General features: G+C 43.2%; 1 protein-coding gene across 2 annotated transcripts in view; it reads left to right on the top strand.

Annotated features, from left to right (window-relative positions):
* Positions 1–494: 494 nt before the first annotated feature.
* PTDSS2 (phosphatidylserine synthase 2) overlaps positions 495–18,070 on the top strand; it is a 74,546-nt gene continuing 56,970 nt past the window's right edge. The window contains exon 1 of one of the 2 annotated variants that reach the window (XM_045015449.1): positions 495–917. In XM_045015449.1, the coding sequence (XP_044871384.1) occupies positions 715–917 (203 nt within the window). In that variant the 5' untranslated portion in view covers positions 495–714. The remainder of the gene's footprint in view (positions 918–18,070) is intronic. The other variant, XM_045015448.1, reaches the window with a different exon arrangement.

The raw sequence follows: 18,070 nt of genomic DNA, 5'->3' as shown, positions 1-18,070 counted from the left end.
TGCCTCCTCAGCACTGATTTGGTGCCCCCTCCCTTTTGTCATTGCAAATCACTGGCATCAGAATCAATGAATTGGGAAGGGAGGAGGAATTCCCCCAGCTTTTTACATCTCCTGCCTGAATCAGTCTCAGGCCGTGGGGCCAGGCGGTGCGTATGGTGCACAGACCAGGGCTGGGACAGGACGGGCCAGAGCCACCCTGCACAGGTGACCCAGGCAGGGCCAAGGGGACTAATGGGGTTTACAATGGAGAGGCCTGGGGGGGAGCCAGATGGCAGCCAGCCATGGAGCGGAGCAGAGCATCCCCTGCCAGGCCCTGGTATAGTGCAGCCTCCCTCTGCCTCGGGGGCGCAGCTGCAGCGGGCCCGCGCCAACCAGAGCCACGCCCCAACCAAACACCCAATCAGGAGAGGGTCCAGTCAGAGCCGCGTGCGCAGGCGACCGTGTTGTGGCCTCCACCCAGGACAGAGAACGGAGGCGCACGGGCCCCACTTGGCGACCCAGGCCCCAACCCTCCTGGACTGCGCACGCGCAGTGAGAACAATCGCTGCGCGGGAGGAGGGGCTGACGCAAGACGCACGTAGCGGCGGGTGGTGACCTACGTGCGCAGGGTCGCGAGGGGGCGCCCCTTGTGAGGTGGTGCGGGCCGATGGGGCCGGCCGAGCCGAGCGGGGGCGAGCGCGGAGCCGCCTGAGCCCCGCCGGCCGGGGCGACGCCATGCGGCGCGGGGAGAGGAGGAGCCACGGCGGGGCGCTGGGCAAGGCCGCCCTGGAGGAGCAGCCCGACGGCGGGGTGATGGAGGCGCCCCCGGGATCCCGCGGAGACTCGCCGCCCGCGGCCCCCGGTAGCGCCGCCGCCCCCGGGCTCCGCCGCAGCACCGAGTCCGAGGTGTACGACGACGGTACCAACACCTTCTTCTGGTGAGAGACCGCCCCGCCCCCCCCCCCCCGAGCCCGAGCGAGCCTGGTCCGCCCCGCCCCCCCGGGCACCGAGCCTGGCCCCTTCGCTCTCCCTAGCCAGTCCCCGGGGTCTCACTGACCTTGCGCTGCCTCCCCCCGGCCAGCCCCGGTGGCTGATAAAGGCCCTGTCCCGGGACTCACGGATCCCCTGTGCACTCTGACCCCAGCGCCCAACTCCCCTTCCTCCCTGCAGGACACCCAGGGAGCCTTTCACCCCAGTGCTGGCCAGCAGCGTTAGCCCTGGGTCCCGGTGCCACCTCCAGCTCTTCCCACAGGGAGTGGCCGGGGGCCCTACCCCTCACCCTTTCTCTAGTTACTGACTAACATCCTATGTACATGCCCCCATTAACACTCCGTCTTCATTCAAGCTGTTCTGCACCTGGTTGGTTGGTTGGTTACACTAATATACACCTACTTCTAGAAGGCATGGGGGGGTATATGGTTGCGGTGTGCGGAGAAGGGGGGTATCTGACACAACACCAAAGACACTCTGGTGTTTTCTAGTGAGTGATGCCAGTTCCCTCTGTTTTCTTGCCAATACCTTCTCCACCTACTGCTCTTATCCTCTCCATTTTCTGGTGAATGATACACTCAGCTCCCAAGCCTATAGATCTAATCAGCTCTTCTCTAACACACCTTGATGAATGTCAAGCTATGTCTACACTGCCACTTATGTCTGCAAAATTTGTCACCCAGGGATGTGAATATTCCACCCCCTGAGTGACTGACAAATTATGCCAGCATAAGCGGTTGTGTGCACAGCGCTATGTCAGTAGGAGAATGCCACTTGTTGAGGGCGGATTAATTATGTTGACGGGAGAGTCTCTCTAGTGTAGACATAGCCTCAGTCCTTTAACCTCGCAGTCACACTTACCATTAAATATAACTTGTATAGCTCCTGCACAGCTCTTTCCTGTTGTTGGCAAACAAATAGGCCATCAGGTCTGTAATCCCTTACAGCAGTGGTTTTCAACCTTTTTTCATTTGTGGACCCCTAAAAAATTTCAGATGGTGGTGCGGACCCGTTTTTTAAATCTTTAACATAGTCTGTGAACCACAGGTTGAAAACCACTGTTCTGTGGGAACAACCACCTTTTGCGTACCCTTTAGACATAGTATGTGGACCCCCAGGGGTCTGCAGACCACAGGTTGAAAACCACTGCCTTACAGTAAAGGGCCAGAATTGTGACACAATAGAGTGGGGTGTGGTCTCTGCAACCAGAATCTTTTTGCTGTATTTTGTCTTACCAAATGTCAAATTGGGAGACTAGTAATACTAGGGAATGAGAGAATGGAACCAGAGGGGTATAACTAGGAGTAATTGCATAAAACTGAACAAAGGAAACTTTTCTGGCATTGAGAAATATTTGGCTGTTAAAGTCTTCCAAGAATTGGATGCATAAGCCATGTTGCTTGGATCACTTAAGGATGTGTTGCATGCACTTTATTTCGGTGCAAGTCTCTGTGTGGATAATTCTACTAAATTGCTTTAATTGCTTTATTTAAAGTGGTGCAGACGTGTTTAGACCAGTCCTTGGGATGGAGCAGTAGTGAATACATTCTGTCCAGTACTTTCAGGGGGAAGAGGAAAGACAAACAAGACAACTCTCTCTAGTTCTTTAACATTTCTAATTTACATAACTAAAGGGAACAGAAAGAAATTTTCTTCTGGTGAGTGATAATCCCTCTTCCTATAGATAAATACCCACAGTATTCTAATGTTGACTCTTGGACTTTTGTGGCATTCTGACCCTGCCAAAATCCAGTTAACTAACACAATTAAATCACAAAACGTTTTGCTGCACTAATCGAGTACACCTTGTTCTCCTGTAGTAGAACTTACTATGTAACAGTATTTGTCTAATGCTTCCTCCAAATCATCTAGTGAGTGGCAGCCTCACTCTTCACCAAGACATCTCTCCCACTCCTTCACCAAGTTACTCTGTAAATGTATTGCCTCACACACTGCTTTCTGGGAAAGTGGAATTTCATACTCAATCTCCATGTGTTGTTTTCTCTTCACCGTGTACACAGTTATCAGAAGAGCTCTATGTATTTGAGGGTAAAGGGATTCCCCCTCACATAGCTTGTCTTACGTAATGTAATACCTCTTTACTGGTCCAGAAAAGTAAAACCAATTTTACTTAGTCCACTTGACGGGTGGAACTTGCTTCATTTGGATTTACTGCATGTCAGTTCCACAAGATGTGGTAAACATGATTTTTTTTAATCTGAAATGTGTCAATAGTCTGTCTTAGTGCTAATGATTAAATTGAGCTTCATTTCCATTTTTGTTGAATTTGTCACCTGAGACAGATTCATGCATACCTGGAAAACCTCAAAGGGAAATATTTCAACATCATCTTCCATTCTAGAGTTTCTTGAGAAATTTGGCTTTCTATGTGTATAAGTTCCCATTATGTTTCTCTGGAGACTTTTTTGAGCTGCATGCCATCGTTTTCTGGAAAAGGAAATCAAATTAGTAGGTATCTTTAAAATTTTGTTTTAAAAAGAAATGCATTCATTGGCTTGATCTACAGACAGAACAGAGAACATGCTCAGCTGACACTAGAAAGGAGAGGCTCAGTAGGAGGGGAAAAACATGAACAGAGGAAGATCTGATTTGGCTTGAGTGTTGCATTAGTGACGCTCCTGGCTCTGGATCCGCTGGTTTTGGCAGTAATGAAAGAGGAGAATGTGTTGATCTTGATGGCTCCTGTGATACATTTCTGCTAGTTTAAATCACAGTTAGCAAGAAATATCCAGATGCTGCTAGATCCCAGGATAGTCGGTAGAAAATTATTTGGAGCCTGCTGTACCAAAAGTATATCTAGCTAGGAAAGAACATTATCTTCAGGGTGCAGGAACTATCTGGGAGAGAACACTTTGGGAACTTGCCACATCCAGGCTCTATTTACCGGGTCTCTCTGAGGTCTGCAGATAGTGCCACCTTGTAAATGGAAAATGGGTAAAACTGTCATTTGTTTATTGTGTTTTTAAATGTCATTTGTTTGCCAAATTGTTTAAATTTTAATACTGTTCTGAATTTCGTGGTTATATTTTGTGGAAATAGCTGCATGTTCTGCCATTTTCATGGGTCATCCCTCTACATGAAGGCTTTAAGTGAATTTGTCATTAAAGTCTGTATTGGGTGTTGTGATTAGAGCTGGTATCTGAATATACTAGGTTAAGCAAAAATACCATAATAAATAATGCTGTTATTTTCATACCTGCCACTCTAAGCAGAGTTAGGTTGACAAAATATGCCATTATCTCTATGGCTGTCTTACGAGAAAGCTTCTTTAATGTATTTCCCATGCGTTGCTTGGGCCTCACTAGAAGAACAGTGAGGGCAAACACTACAACTGCAGTGTAACTTTTCAGTGTGTAGACTTAGCATAATAAGCAATAATATCTTTGTTTTTTCTATAGTGCCTATCGTCGTGATATTTAAGCACTGATAGCCAAAATTTCCAAAGAAAGTGTCCATAGAGGTTTCAGTGAATTTTGAGGGATATGGCAATCTAGTTCTCACCCAGCAGGATGTCGGATTTGCCTCCCTGACTACTTAAATAAGATTATGGTCTTTTGTATTTGTGGCTGTGTGAATTGCATAGGACCCAGAGCTGCTGCTCTTGAAATCCACTAATGTCTGAAGTAAGTTACTGGTGTGGCCTATCCAATGTGAGAAATGGAAAGTATTTAATAGATTTGTAGACACAATAAAATAAACTCTTCCTAGAAGTAATACAACTTAATTTGCATAAGTAGCTTCACTGTCATAAATGTGGTTCTTTTGAAACTAACATTTAGCTTTAGCTATAACACCTTTTGAAGAGCTTTAAAACAGACCCAGATATGAATATAGTTAAACTTTGCAAATTGGCTTTTTTTGGCATGAGAAAATGAAACTGGTGCTCAGTGTCCTAACTGAGGGTTACTAAAACTGCAAAATGTTAAATCTGTATTATGAGATCATGCATATTTTTGTCAGGAGCAAAAATATGTCAAATACAAGGGGAAGAGGGATAGGGGGAGAAGAAACCTTATGGACAACCTTACAAGCCAGCTTAACACAGTATAGCCTTCTCTTCAGCTTTTGCATTTGCCCTGAAAATACATTAAATGTTTACCCGTTGTGTTGATTGCAAAACATGTTGTTGGTTTTAGAGCACGGTTGGAAGGATCCACTTAGTCAGGATAGCTTCCTGTTCACCCTGGGCAAGTACGTCCATCATCTTCCACAGATTCTAAACTTTGATTGGAAGTTTCTTGCTTTTATGGTTGTGAAGAAAGCCTTCTTTGTGGCAGGGACTGGCTTTTGTTATGTTTGTATAATGCCTAGCACAATGGGGCTGACTCTCATGGAGCTACCACTATACAAATAATAACTGATGCAGTGCTGTCTTTGAAAGTTTGCAGGCGGACAGCTCCAATGCCACAGCTGCAGCTCAGTTTCTGCAAGTGGCAGAATACTGGTCCATTTTCATTTTTCTTAGTCTTCATTGGGTTGCTTCATTCTGCTGCAGCCTGGGATAACTATGAGTACATTTGCTTGGAAGTATATGAAAACAGGGTGAACAGCAGCTAAAAACTTACTCCTTGAGCAGCAGGAAAACTGAGAGAGGAATAGTGTAGCAGAGACGCATCTCATTACAGTAGGCTGGGGATGAGTGCTGCGAATCCCCATTCTCATGGTAGCTGTGGGACTCTTGGGAACAAAGAATAAATGTCCCGTCTCCCTTCCAGCAGCCAGAGAGGATTGGGTGCAGGGATTTCAAGTGTGTCACATCGACCCAGCATAGCTGATATTCATAGACTTTTAAGGTCAGTAGGGGCCATTGGATCATCTAGTCTGACCTCTTGTGGCCTGTGTTATATAGAATTTCAGTTACCCCTGTATTGAGCCCAATAACTTCTTTGACTAAAGCACATCTTCCGGAAAGACGTTCTGTTTGAAGACTCCAAAAAATGGAGACTCAATTGCTTCCCTTGGTAGTTTGTAACAATGGTTAATCACCCTCTTTTAAAAAAAGAAAAAGTACTTTTATTTTTAATTTGAATTTGCCTGGTTATAACCCCCAGACATTGGTTCCTGTTATGCCTTCCTCTCTTATGTTAAAAAGTCCTCAAGTATCTCATTTTCAGTGATGGTGTATATGAAACATGGAGTCCCCACACAAGATTCAGGAACAGAATTCTGGTGGATAATGAAGAGACTGAGGGATGAGGGCTGAACTGATATTTTGTTGTGCTAGTACAGTTTCTCTAGAAATTTTTCAGGGCTGTTTTAGAGGAAGACAAATTAAGGACTCGACAAAGAAATTAGAACTGCAGAAATTCTAGTCTAAATGGCGCAGGTCCTCTATTTTGATATTTCTAACAGAGCTTTCAGTTGGAGCTGCAGGGGCAGTGCCTGCGGATGTGCCTTTGCGTAGGAGCTGGAGAAGGGACATACCGCTGCTTCCAGGAGCTGTTTGAGATAAGCGCTGCCCAGAACCTGCATCCCTGAACCTCTTCCCATGCCCCAACCCCCTGCCCCAGCCCTGATCCCCCTCCTGCCCTCTAAACTCCTTGATCCCAGCCTGGAGCACCCTCCTGTACTCCAAACCTCTCATCCCTAGACCCCACCCCACCCCCCCCGAGCCTGCACCCCTTCCTGCATCCCAATCCCTTGCTCTCGCCTGGAGCCCCCTCCCACACCCTGAACTCATTTCTGGCCCCACCCCGGAGCCTGCACCTCCAACCAGAGCCCTCACCCCCTCCCACACCCCAACCCAGGGCTGCCCAGAGGATTCAGGGGGCCTGGGGCAAAGCAATTTCAGGGGCCCCTTCCATAAAAAAAAGTTGCAATACTATAGAATACTATATTCTCGTGGGGGCTCCTGCAGGGCCTGGGGCAAATTGTCCCACTTGGACCCCCCTCTGGGCGGCGCTGCCCCATCCCCATTTTGTGAGTGTTCATGGCCCACCATACAATTTCTATTCCCAGATATTTCCCTCAGGCCAGAACATTTGACCACCCCTGCACTTGAGTATGTGTCCTGGGGATAGTATTAAATAGCATTAAAACTGATATCTGCAATTCTTTAGTGCAAATACTCGAGCAGGAGGGAGGAGGTGATTGGGAGGCATTAGGGGTTTTGCAGGGCTCTTGGGGTGAAGAGGCTGGGGGACAGGGGAGCTGTGTCTGTCCTATGGACTAGTGTGTCAGGAACCCTGTGTCTGAGGTATTGGCACTCAAAGGGTTCTTTCAGCCCTCCTGTTTCAGTTCCCTGAAACATTGTCATTTGACTTGTTTTGTAAATTGCTTTGGAATCCAGAGGTCAGAAGAAAGCACTTGGGGGCGGGAAATAAATCAGTTTCATACTGCTAGAAGACTAACCTAACTTTTGCCCACTGGCATGCTCTCTCCTTCTCCTTAGTTGAGGGTTTTATTTGTTTTTTTTAATAATTTAATTGAAGTGTTTTGGGTTTTTTTATTTGTATCCCTTTTAATCTTATCTATACTAAAAATAACACTGGTTTAACTAAATTGATTTAAAATTATTTAAACTTTCATGAACCTGTGATGCAAAAACCCTAAATAAGGTTAAGCCTTGTTTAAAATGCATCTGCATTAGGAGTTTGACTTTTAGCTAGATCAGTTTTAAAACTAATTCTTGTGAATCACTGGAACTCCATAGTATAGAAAAGGTCTGAATCTGTTTACCTTTCCCACCAGCAGAAAAATTAATTTTGCAACCTTGGTGCTGCCATGGAAATACCACTGAACATCACTGAAATGGGGGTCAGGGGGGAATGTTATGGCAAGAAAAATGGGTGTTTATATCCTTATCAAGCATCACAAGTATGTACAGAAATTTAATAAGGATGTTATGTACCTTTACAAATGCACTCAACGTTTGTTACTTGCCCAAAAGCAGGTACTTCTTGATTGCACTGGTTTTTTTTTGTAGCTTTAACGCTCTACGTTTTGAAGCTCTAACTTAGATTTTTATGCTCTTTGGGGCAGGTATTGTATCTGCTGCAGTCTAGAAAGCACAGCAGGGTGCTGAACCTACTTAGGCCTGTCAGACACTGCTGCTATATATACATATATTAGTACTTGCCCCAAGGTGGTTGTTCTGAGTTATTCTTCTGGAGTTTAGGTAGATGAGAAAGAAAGTAATAAAAGAGCATCAAATATGGGAGAGAAGTGGGGGGTGGCATATGAATCAGGAAGGGATACAGTTCTGTGTTGAATGTTCCTAAAAAGAATAGAGAGAGAGCAGCAGAAAAAAAAACTTCATGCCTTTACTGCATGTAGTTTTACTGAAATCTGTTTTATAATGAAGTGGCAATAGCTTTTCCTTATTTAAGTCTGTAATCAGCCTTCACTCTAAAACCTGTATTTCATCCCTCGGTAACTATGGATTGGGAAACTGAGTTAGCTTAAACCACCAGCCATACTTTGAAGACAATGTTTATGCAAAGCCTGATGCAAATCTGTCAACTCTTTGAGTTAGCTGTTAAAAGCTTGACTCTGTCTCCCTCTAGCTCAAAAGTTTGCTTCTACTATAAACTTTCCATAGAGTAAAATCTCCTTGAAAGGTTGTCTGCTGGCTGTAATTGAAGAAAATGGCTTGTAACTAAGCAAAGTTACTGATATTTGAATAATTTTAGGGGCCCAATCCCACTCCTTTGGATTTGACTGGGAGTCTTGCCACTGGCTCCATTAAGAGGAGGATTAGGCCCTATTTCTGTGAGCATGTTGCCCTCTGTGGTTGGTTAAAGCAAAGAAAGTACATAGCTTCCAATGACACAAGGACATTTAACACTGTAGGATTGGAGCCTAAGGGTATGTCTGCGCTACCCGCTGGATCGGCGGGTAGTGATCGATCTGTTGGGGATCGATGTATCGCGTCTCATCTAGACAGAATACATTGATCCCCGAACACGCTCCCCGTTGACTCTGGAACTCCACCAGGGCGAGAGGAGGAAGCGGAGTCGACGGGGGAGTGGCAGCTGTCGATCCCGCGCCCAGAGGACGCAAAGTAAGTCTATCTAAGTCGATCTAAGATGCGTCAACTTCAGCTACGCTATTCTCGTAGCTGAAGTTGCATATCTTAGATCGATTTCCCCCCCCCCCCCATGTAGACCAGGCCTAACACTTATGCGCATGCTTAACTTTAAGCATGCAAGTAGTCCCACTGAAGTCAAAGTTAAGCATATGTGGTTGAAGGCTTGGTGCCTGAGAGTTTCCTTTACTTCCAGTAATGCAGAGCTTGTGGTTCTCTGCAGAACAAGGGTTCAAGTCCTAATTCTTCAGGAAAGGAGACCTAGTAGTGTCTCTTTCGTCAATACTGTAACAGTTCCTTTATAAAGCAGGTTTTACTCTCCCTTGAAACTCCCAAAAATGACCAATAGTAAGACAACCCTTAAAACCTGAAGACATGTTTTTTGGTTAATTAGAACAAGTTCTAACTTTGAATAAATGTAGCTACAACCTCTATAGAAATAAGATTTAGAAGTGGCTTTTTGACGCATTTACTGTTTGATGCCCTCCTCCCCCAAATCAGCCCAATGAAATCTTATTACATCACAGAAGTTATTTTTTGAGTATTCCCAGGCAATCTCACTTTTTACAAAAATTCATGAACAGCACTTGTATGCCACAGTAGTAAGTGATCTGTAAATACAGATAGGTTAGGTACATTTTTCATTGGCTCATCAGTTTTCAGGGGCAGAAATATTAAACATTTAAAGGAATTGCTGTCATTTGAAAGCAAGACATGATTAAGTCACTGAAACTGTCATAAGGAAAAGCTGATTGAGAATATTTTACAACCTCTGTCATCAACTAACTTTTTCATTAAGCAAAGGCAGAGAGACTGGGATGACTGCATTACTTCTACATAATGCAGCCTTGTCAACAAGTTCTTTCCGTAATCCTTATAAATACACTGGGGTGATGCAATGTGGACAGACAATACATTTTTTTGCCAGTTTCTTCTCACAGCAAAGCTATTTGTGGAATTGTTAAAATTAAAGGATCAAATGGTGCTGGCCAAGCTAATAATCTTATGACCTCCATTTCATTTATTTGAAAACTACATGCAAGATGTTTTTAAAACAAACTTGGAAGTTGCATAAATAGACTTTAAAAATGTATGTTTGCTATGGACAGTGCACTGCCATATCATTTACAAAACTCAAGCACTTAAAAGCAAAAAAAGGGTAGTTAGCTACATAGTAAATCTTATACTGTACTTGTAATCTACAATACACTCCATCGGTAATCATAAAATATAAACATGCTAAATGGCCTGAGTTTCATATGTACACATCAGTGGCACATTGATCAGGTCCAAATACACCTATTCTAAATCTGTATAATTAAACTAGTAAAATAAATACAGTATTTTATCAAAAAGCTTGCTGCCAACTAATAGAGAGATTGATATTTTTCATTTACCATATATACTCGTTCATTAGCCCATTCATTTATAAGCCAACCCCCCAAGATGGTTAGGTAAAAATAGCAAAAACTGTATGACCCTTTCATAAACCGACCCTATATTTCAGGGGTTGGCAAACTTTGGCTCCTGGCCCGTTAGGGTAAGCCACTAGTGGGCCTGAATGTTTAGTGGCCTCGATGTTTTGTTTACCTGGAGCGTTCACAGGCATCGGAGCCCCTCAGCTCCCAGTGTCCGCAGTTTGCCATTCCCAGCCAATGGGAGCTGCAGGAAGTGGCACGCCACAGGAAGCTGAGGGGCTCCATGCCTGCAGATGCTCCAGGTAAAGAAAATGACTATATATTAGATATTCAATGATTCCATAGAGTTTAAAATCATCAAATTTTGGTGTAGGCCCGTTTATAAGCTGACCCCCGCTTTTTGATGTGTCACTTTTTTACCAATAATATTCGGCTTATGAACGATATATACAGTAATAGTATCCCATCAAAGAGTATATTTAAATACTGAAATCAAAGAAACAATCTTAACTGTCTCATGAATTTTGGTTATTAAGTATGGTAAGCTACATGATGATCACCATTCATTTCCTTACGTGCCTATGGTTGTAAATGTTATAGGAAAGTACATCGTCAATGAAAAATCTTACCTGTTTTTTTTAAACTTTACATCTTATTTTGGAATGTGTATATTTCCTACACTACTTTGTTTTTCTCTGGGAATTGTCCACGTAACTCTCTTAATTTAGAGTGGAGGAGAGGTGATTAAATTGCTAATAACCCATTCAACAGCTAACTAGGCTAATGAGGCAAGTATTTTATACACAGTCTTGTGTTTTCATTCAAATGTGTTGACTGGGAGGGGTGGGGAACATGAAGTACAGAAAGGGTAGAAAGATGGAAAAACACTCTTAGAAAGATGTTAGTTTATCAAAGATGTTATGGCTACAGTATTACTTAGGGGTTTTGGTGAGCCCTGTCTTTTATCTGCTATGCTATGAATCCTGCCTTCTGTATAGTCGTGTGTACATTCTTATAGTAAAATTTTTTGGGACCCAACTTCTGTTCCTATTCCATGGTTCTGGTATATAAATCAAACTCTTGTAGCATGTATTTAGCTTCCCTTTCAAATCATGTGTACATCAATTAGATCTTTCAGTTTCCTAAGAATACAAGAAGCTAGGAAAATATAAGCCTGTGAGCATACTTCCCTTAGTACTTGTGTTAGGCTATGTCAGTGGTCCCCAACCTTTTTGTGGCCAGTAGCACATTCATGTTTTCAGAAGAGTGTAGCGGGCGCCAACAATTTTTCAAGGCTTATTTTGTATTTGTACATTAAATAATACGTAAAACATCATATTTAATATTACATAATATATGAATCCATAAGATAAAAAGGGTAATTTTACATGTAAAAGGTATTAATTGAATTATTCGGCAATTACTCTTTCACCTTACCATGTGAATTTGCTCTCTTTTATCTACTTGTAAGAAAAGGAGCTTTTACAAAATAAATATCACAAACAGTTTTCATATTATTTATTTTAAAAAAGTAAAACATTGTTGAATTGCTCGTCCAAATATATTTATTATTCCTACTTTAACATAGAATGAAGCCTGCATCCCCAGAGTTCTCTGACCCCGACAGGCACGGGGCTGCGGTTTCTCTCCAGCTTAGGCCGCGGCCTTGCACCTGCCAGAGACCGAGAACGCCAGCGCCTGCAGCCCCGGAGTTCTCCGTCCCTGGCAGGCGCGGGGCTGCGGCTTCTCTCCAGCTTAGGCCGCGGCCTTGCACCTGCCAGGGACCGAGAACACCAGCGCCTGCAGCCCCAGAGCTCTCTGTCCCCAGCAGGGGCGGGGCCCCGGCTTCTCTCCCCTGCTGGGTACTAGGTGGGTCCCATGCTTGCCGGGGACAGAGAACACTGGCGCCTTCAGCCCCGGAGTTCTCTCTCCCCGGCAGGTGCTGGGCCATGGCTTCTTTCCGGCGTAAGCTGCAGCCCCATGCCTGCCGGGGACTGAGAGCACCGGCACCCACAGCCTGCAGCTCCAGAGTTCTCGGTCCTCGGCAGGGGCGGGGCCACGGCTTCGAAGCCGGAGAGAAGCTGCAGTCCCGCGCCTGCTGGGGACAGAGAACTGTGCCTGCAGCCCTGGAGAAGCCAGAGAGAAGCCGCAGCTCCGCGCCTGCCGGGCACAGAGAACACCGGTGCCCACAGCCTGTGGGCCCCAGAGTTCTCTGTCCCCTGCAGGCGCGGGCCCGTGGCTTCTGTCCCTTGCTGGGCACTAGGCAGGCGCACATAAATGCCCTGCCAGGCAACATGGTGCCTGCGGCCACCGCGTTGGGGACCACAGGGCTATGTCTACACTACCGCGGTAAGTCGATCTATGCTACGCAACATAGCTGGAGTTGACGTATCTTAGGTCGAGTTACCGCAGGGTCTACACTCTAAGGTAAGTCTCCCGTTGACTTACCTTACTCTTCTCGTTGCGGGTAGAGTAGAGGGATTGACTGGAGAGTGATCTGCAGTTGATTTGGCGGATCTTTACTAGACCTGCTAAATCGACTGCCTGTGGATTGATCTCAGAGTGTTGATCCCTGCCGTAGCGTAGACCTGCCCTTAGAGTGGTTGCCCTTAGCTTTGCTGCTTCTGTCTTTGTAATCTAAAGCATACAGCACTGACTACAAAATAAAAGATGTGTGACCTCTTTGGTCTGCATACAGCTCTAAAATTTCTTTTGACTTTGTTCAATATTTCAAGGTATATATCCGAGCAGAATCTTTTTCCATGGTGTTCAGATATCCATCCACTAGAACTACCCAAACTCTGTCTGGTTTGTCTTTTATCATATAACCATTACAGCTCTTTCCCGTGTGTGGTGTCCCTGGACTCTTTACTCTTGAGGGATGGTGTGTTTATGCTCTGCTTTTTGGGCTAGAATCACAAAGGTGTTTGAGCACCATCCGCAATCTACAAAAATCCCACTTAGCTCTTTAGAAACCTAAACTCACCCGGAGCCTAAATTTTCCAGGTAAAAGTTCCTTCGGTGCCTAAATTTTTTGCCCCTGAGTATGTGCGCAGCTGCCTTGCTGTAGGTGTGTAGACACCTATTTCTTGCCTAAGCCAAAGAGCATTCACGAACCAGGGAAGGTGGATGTTTGCTTGCCTCTTTTGCGTATGGAATCTGATCCAATAGATACGCTTAAAGGCCGTCTACTGGATTGGGTCCTATTCAAAATTAGATTGGAGGTAATGGTGGTGTTGCATGCTGTGCCGTGCTATGTCAACCTTAAACTTATCCCAGTGGTTAGAGCGCTCACTTGGGATGTGGGAGACCCAGGTTCAGTTCCCCTCTCAGGTAGAGGTAGGAAAAAGACTTGAACAGGAATCTTGCATCTATCAGGAGCATGCTTTGACCAATGAGCTCTCTGGGATAATCTGATGTATGGCTCCCTCTAACCTTCCTGTGAAAGCTGTTCCACAGTAGATAATTAGTCATTGGAGTAAGGGGCTTTCACGCTCTCTTGAGTGGCTCACGATTGTGAGTGCCACACTCAGGGCAGACAGGTCAAACAGGGCAGGGACCCCAAACTGGTTTTATGTTCTAGAATTAGATTTCACCAAACCAGTAGCAAGTGTGGACTCCTAAAGCACTGTAACAGTCTTACCATGGAGTCACAGACAGTTCCCTTGGGCATTCCAGTCTATCTTGCCATCCAGGCAAGATGGACTTCATGAAAGATGGACACTTTACACCAAAAATCACAATAATATTCAGGTTACTGTTGTAGTAATCTGTCGGTTCTGAATGTCTTTTAGGGTTAGCCAAGGTTGACTCTGGGAATCTCTGCTTCTGTTTTGTAATGCAGGCTTGTGAGAGTCCAAAAAGCAAAAAGAGAGGAAAACATTTGCCAGCTACAGTATTTTTATTTCCATCTTCCCGCTGATGGGACGAGCCCTTTTGTAGGTAGCCTCTTCTGGGTAAATTAACAAAGTCTATGTATTGTGATGTCCCACAATGGCCCATTTAGTTTTGATAAGCTAAGCTTGATAAGCTTGTTGGGCAGAAGACTATCCCTCCTCACTGGGTTCACAGTTTCAGAGCAAACATTTTTGTGCAAGTTACAAAGCAAAAACTTAAATATTTACCTTATAGCAGGTGATAAAGACATTTTAAGTGAGATTAGTGCGTACAGCAACTTATAACAATATGTTTAGACTTTATGAAATGTTTGTAAGTCCAATACCCATCTTAACCATACTAACAGACAGGTGAAACAGACTGGTTTCCAGCAATGAATTTGTCAGTGCTCAGCTGAGGTCTAAAGCCTTGGCAAAAACTGGCACCTGGTCTGTCAGCATCACAGAGGGACTGGACCCTGGGTCTCCTACCTCCTAAATCAGGTGTTCTCAAACTGGGGGTCTGGATCCCTCAGGGGGTCACGAGGTTATTACATGGGGGTCGCGAGCTGTCACCCTCCACCCCAAACCCCGCTTTGCCTCCAGCATTTATAATGGTGTTAAATATATAAACAAATGTTTTTAATGTATAAAGGCTTGCTGTGTGAAAGGGGTCACCAGTACAAAAGTGTGAGAATCCCTGTCCTAGATGGATGCCCTAACAACTAGGCTACAAAGTCATTCTCTCTGGTTACCTGCCTAGCGTGCTGGGTTTTGTCAATTGGAGTCTAAGGGATCTATCTCTGCTCATTCATTGCATAGGCAACCTAGGTGCCTAACTCAGAAACAATGCTTTGATTCACAAAGCCTGTGATTTATTTATTTTTTCTAGCCACCTAAAAGTTAGGTATTGCTATGCTCAATATCATATCTCCTAAGTATTTAACACACACATCTGCTGGCACTTTGTCAACACAGATTTGTGAATTTCCCAGCCTCCTTTTTCTAGAAAAACCCAAACCATTGATTGTGTATTTCCAGTTTATGAACTTCTGTCACTCTGACGTATTTATGTGAATCTAACTTTATTTGAAAGTTTGGTACCAAAGACAGGTTAGGTTATCATTTTAATTTGCGAATGAAAACTCATATAAAAAGCTAAAAGGAAAATGAGAACATAAAGGTTCTTGTGCATTTTAAAAAGAAACCCTGCTATCTTAAATTTCAAGGTATTGCTGTGATATGTAGATTAACAGAGCCATGAGGACAATTCCCAGAGTGCATGAAACATTCAGGAGTATTGAATTTTCACCTTGATGATCTTTCCATAAAGGGATGAGTGAAATTAGAGCATCAGTGTGTTCTTGTAGATGACTTACTACATCTGTTTATTCAAATGAGGGTAACTCTTCTAGGCTGAATACATCTTATTTAGCAAGCTCTGAGGGACTAAAAATATTTTTGAGAAGAAATTGTTTTTGTGAGGCACATGTCCAAAGTAGACGGAGGAGTCGATGAGGACAGCCATCATGACTGTATTGTAACCTCCTCTTGGATTACTTTATAAAAGGAACATTTAAGCAATAAAACAAAGAATGAAATATCTGTATAATATACAGCCTTGAAAACTTCAGGGAAAGAATGGAGCTTCTTCCAGTGATGCAGCATTCTTGTTACAGTGACTAGTTGTAATTAAGAGACCAGGTTCAGGATAACTAAATTAAATAAACTCACGCAGTGTCCTATTGCATAATATCCTTTAGGAAGGGATTGTAACTAGTTTTTAAACTAGTATAGTGCTGTGTAAAATAGGAGTTGAGTCATATGACTGGCCAATGAATGTTAAATATGTGATGTCTGAATCATCGGTGTCTCTCTTCTCCACCCCCCACTCCCCCATTCTGAGAGAGGCTCTGGTCAAAACATAGATACATCTGTTTAGCAGGAAGTTTGCTATCCTGAAGCCTGTGAATATGATTTTTAAATATATCAGATCTTAAAGAATTTAGTTCTTAAGCAACTGCTATGTGTTTCTGGAGTTCATCTGCGTGCTTTGTTTGGATTATGTGGAAGGACAGTTTTAAATGTTGAACATTTCTTAAGTGGCAGAAGAAAATTGCACCTGCCTATGAGGTATTATTGCATGTTTTCCTTGGGGATTAATAGACCTGTTTGAGTGCTGATTATGTTTTGAAACCTTGAGTTGTTGGAAAAATGTGGTTCTGAGTAGAACTTACCTTATACTTCAGAAGGCAATTTAATTTTGATGCTTTAGTTTTTCAAGCTGGTGAGGGAATTTTTATAAAATTGCTTGCAACTCTGAGTTGCATTAGTTGCATTTTAAGGAAATGAATGCATAGTATGGAAATGTAAGACCAGCGCAACTTGAACCACAATCAGACTTGTTAAAAGTGCTAGCCTTCATTAAGGATAATTCTGTACTGTTTTTGAAGTTTTATACCCAAGTTACTTTAAAGATCTGGTAGCAAACTAGTGCTATAGTGACTTCTGAAAAGATAAACACTTTCATGGTATGCTTTGATCTCCGATGATTGGACTTCTATTAAACTTTCCAAAACATTCACTTTATGGCTGAGGCCAGAGTGAGAAGTTCAGAGTAATGACAGTAAATGAAAATATGGATTTCATAATGAAAAATGGTCAACTTCAAACTATACTGTGTTGCTGCAATACTACAGTTTATTGTATACCTCATTTCTGAGGTTTAAGATCAGTAGACATACATGCAGCAATAATAATGCAGACACATTGTGCCTCAACTTCTGACTCTATTGTTTTAACTCTTATGACATTCACGTGAGCTTCTATAAACATTTTCTCACTGTAGACAATACTACTAAAAACTTGGTGTGATATAAATGATTACTTCACTCCTACTCTGCCATATCAATTATACCTATAGCTAAAGTATTGAATATGGCATTTTAGTGGCAAATTTAATGCCAAAATATCCATATAGGATCTTGTGGTTATCAGTAGGTACATGCATGACATTGTGGTGTTGAGTTTATGGTGGCAATGGATTTCATAATAAGCAAATGGGCTCTGAGTATCAAGAAGTTAAAGGGCTCTTTATATGTGAAATATGAACTCACTGTTCAGATTTTACATTGCAGAATTGTAGAAACTACAAAACTCTCCCTTATTTCCAGATTGAAATTGTTTGTAGACACAGTTCTATGCAGTTTGGTTTAGTGACAGGGAAAATCTCAATTTCTGCTCAGTAAAGATGATGAAGCAACATATGAGCCCTAATTAATCTATTTTCTCCTAAAACAACCTCTAAATAGTATGTGCTGATGCTTTCAAAGGAATTTAGATGGTTTTTAATCTTCTTCTGTTTATAAGTCCCTTCAGTTAGTCAGTTTTTCTGTTGCTAAAAAACTGTACTGGGAATTAGTGAAAATGACAATACACAAAGTGCTTTCAAAATACACAAAGCAAACATACTGAGAAATCTGGAAAGAATTTCAGTTTTTGTAATCTGAAGTGTTTGTAACAATAGTTGGTATAAAATGTTCAGTCAAGTTGATTTTTCAAGTTGATGCCCTTCACTACACAAGTGTTTCTACAAATCCTCCAGTGGAGAAGCATTAGAAGGGAAAACATAAAAGTACCAGATCTGAGAACTTTTTAAATTCTAAGCCTTTGACGCATGGATGTAAGTTTAGTGCTGACAATGTTCTGTGCTGCATAGTGCACAGAAATACAATCTAACATGCACTGAAATGTAAAGCACC

Source organism: Mauremys mutica, chromosome 4, assembly GCF_020497125.1.
Source record: "Mauremys mutica isolate MM-2020 ecotype Southern chromosome 4, ASM2049712v1, whole genome shotgun sequence".
Classification (NCBI taxonomy): domain Eukaryota; kingdom Metazoa; phylum Chordata; order Testudines; family Geoemydidae; genus Mauremys; species Mauremys mutica.
This window is presented reverse-complemented; position numbering and strand designations above follow the sequence as displayed.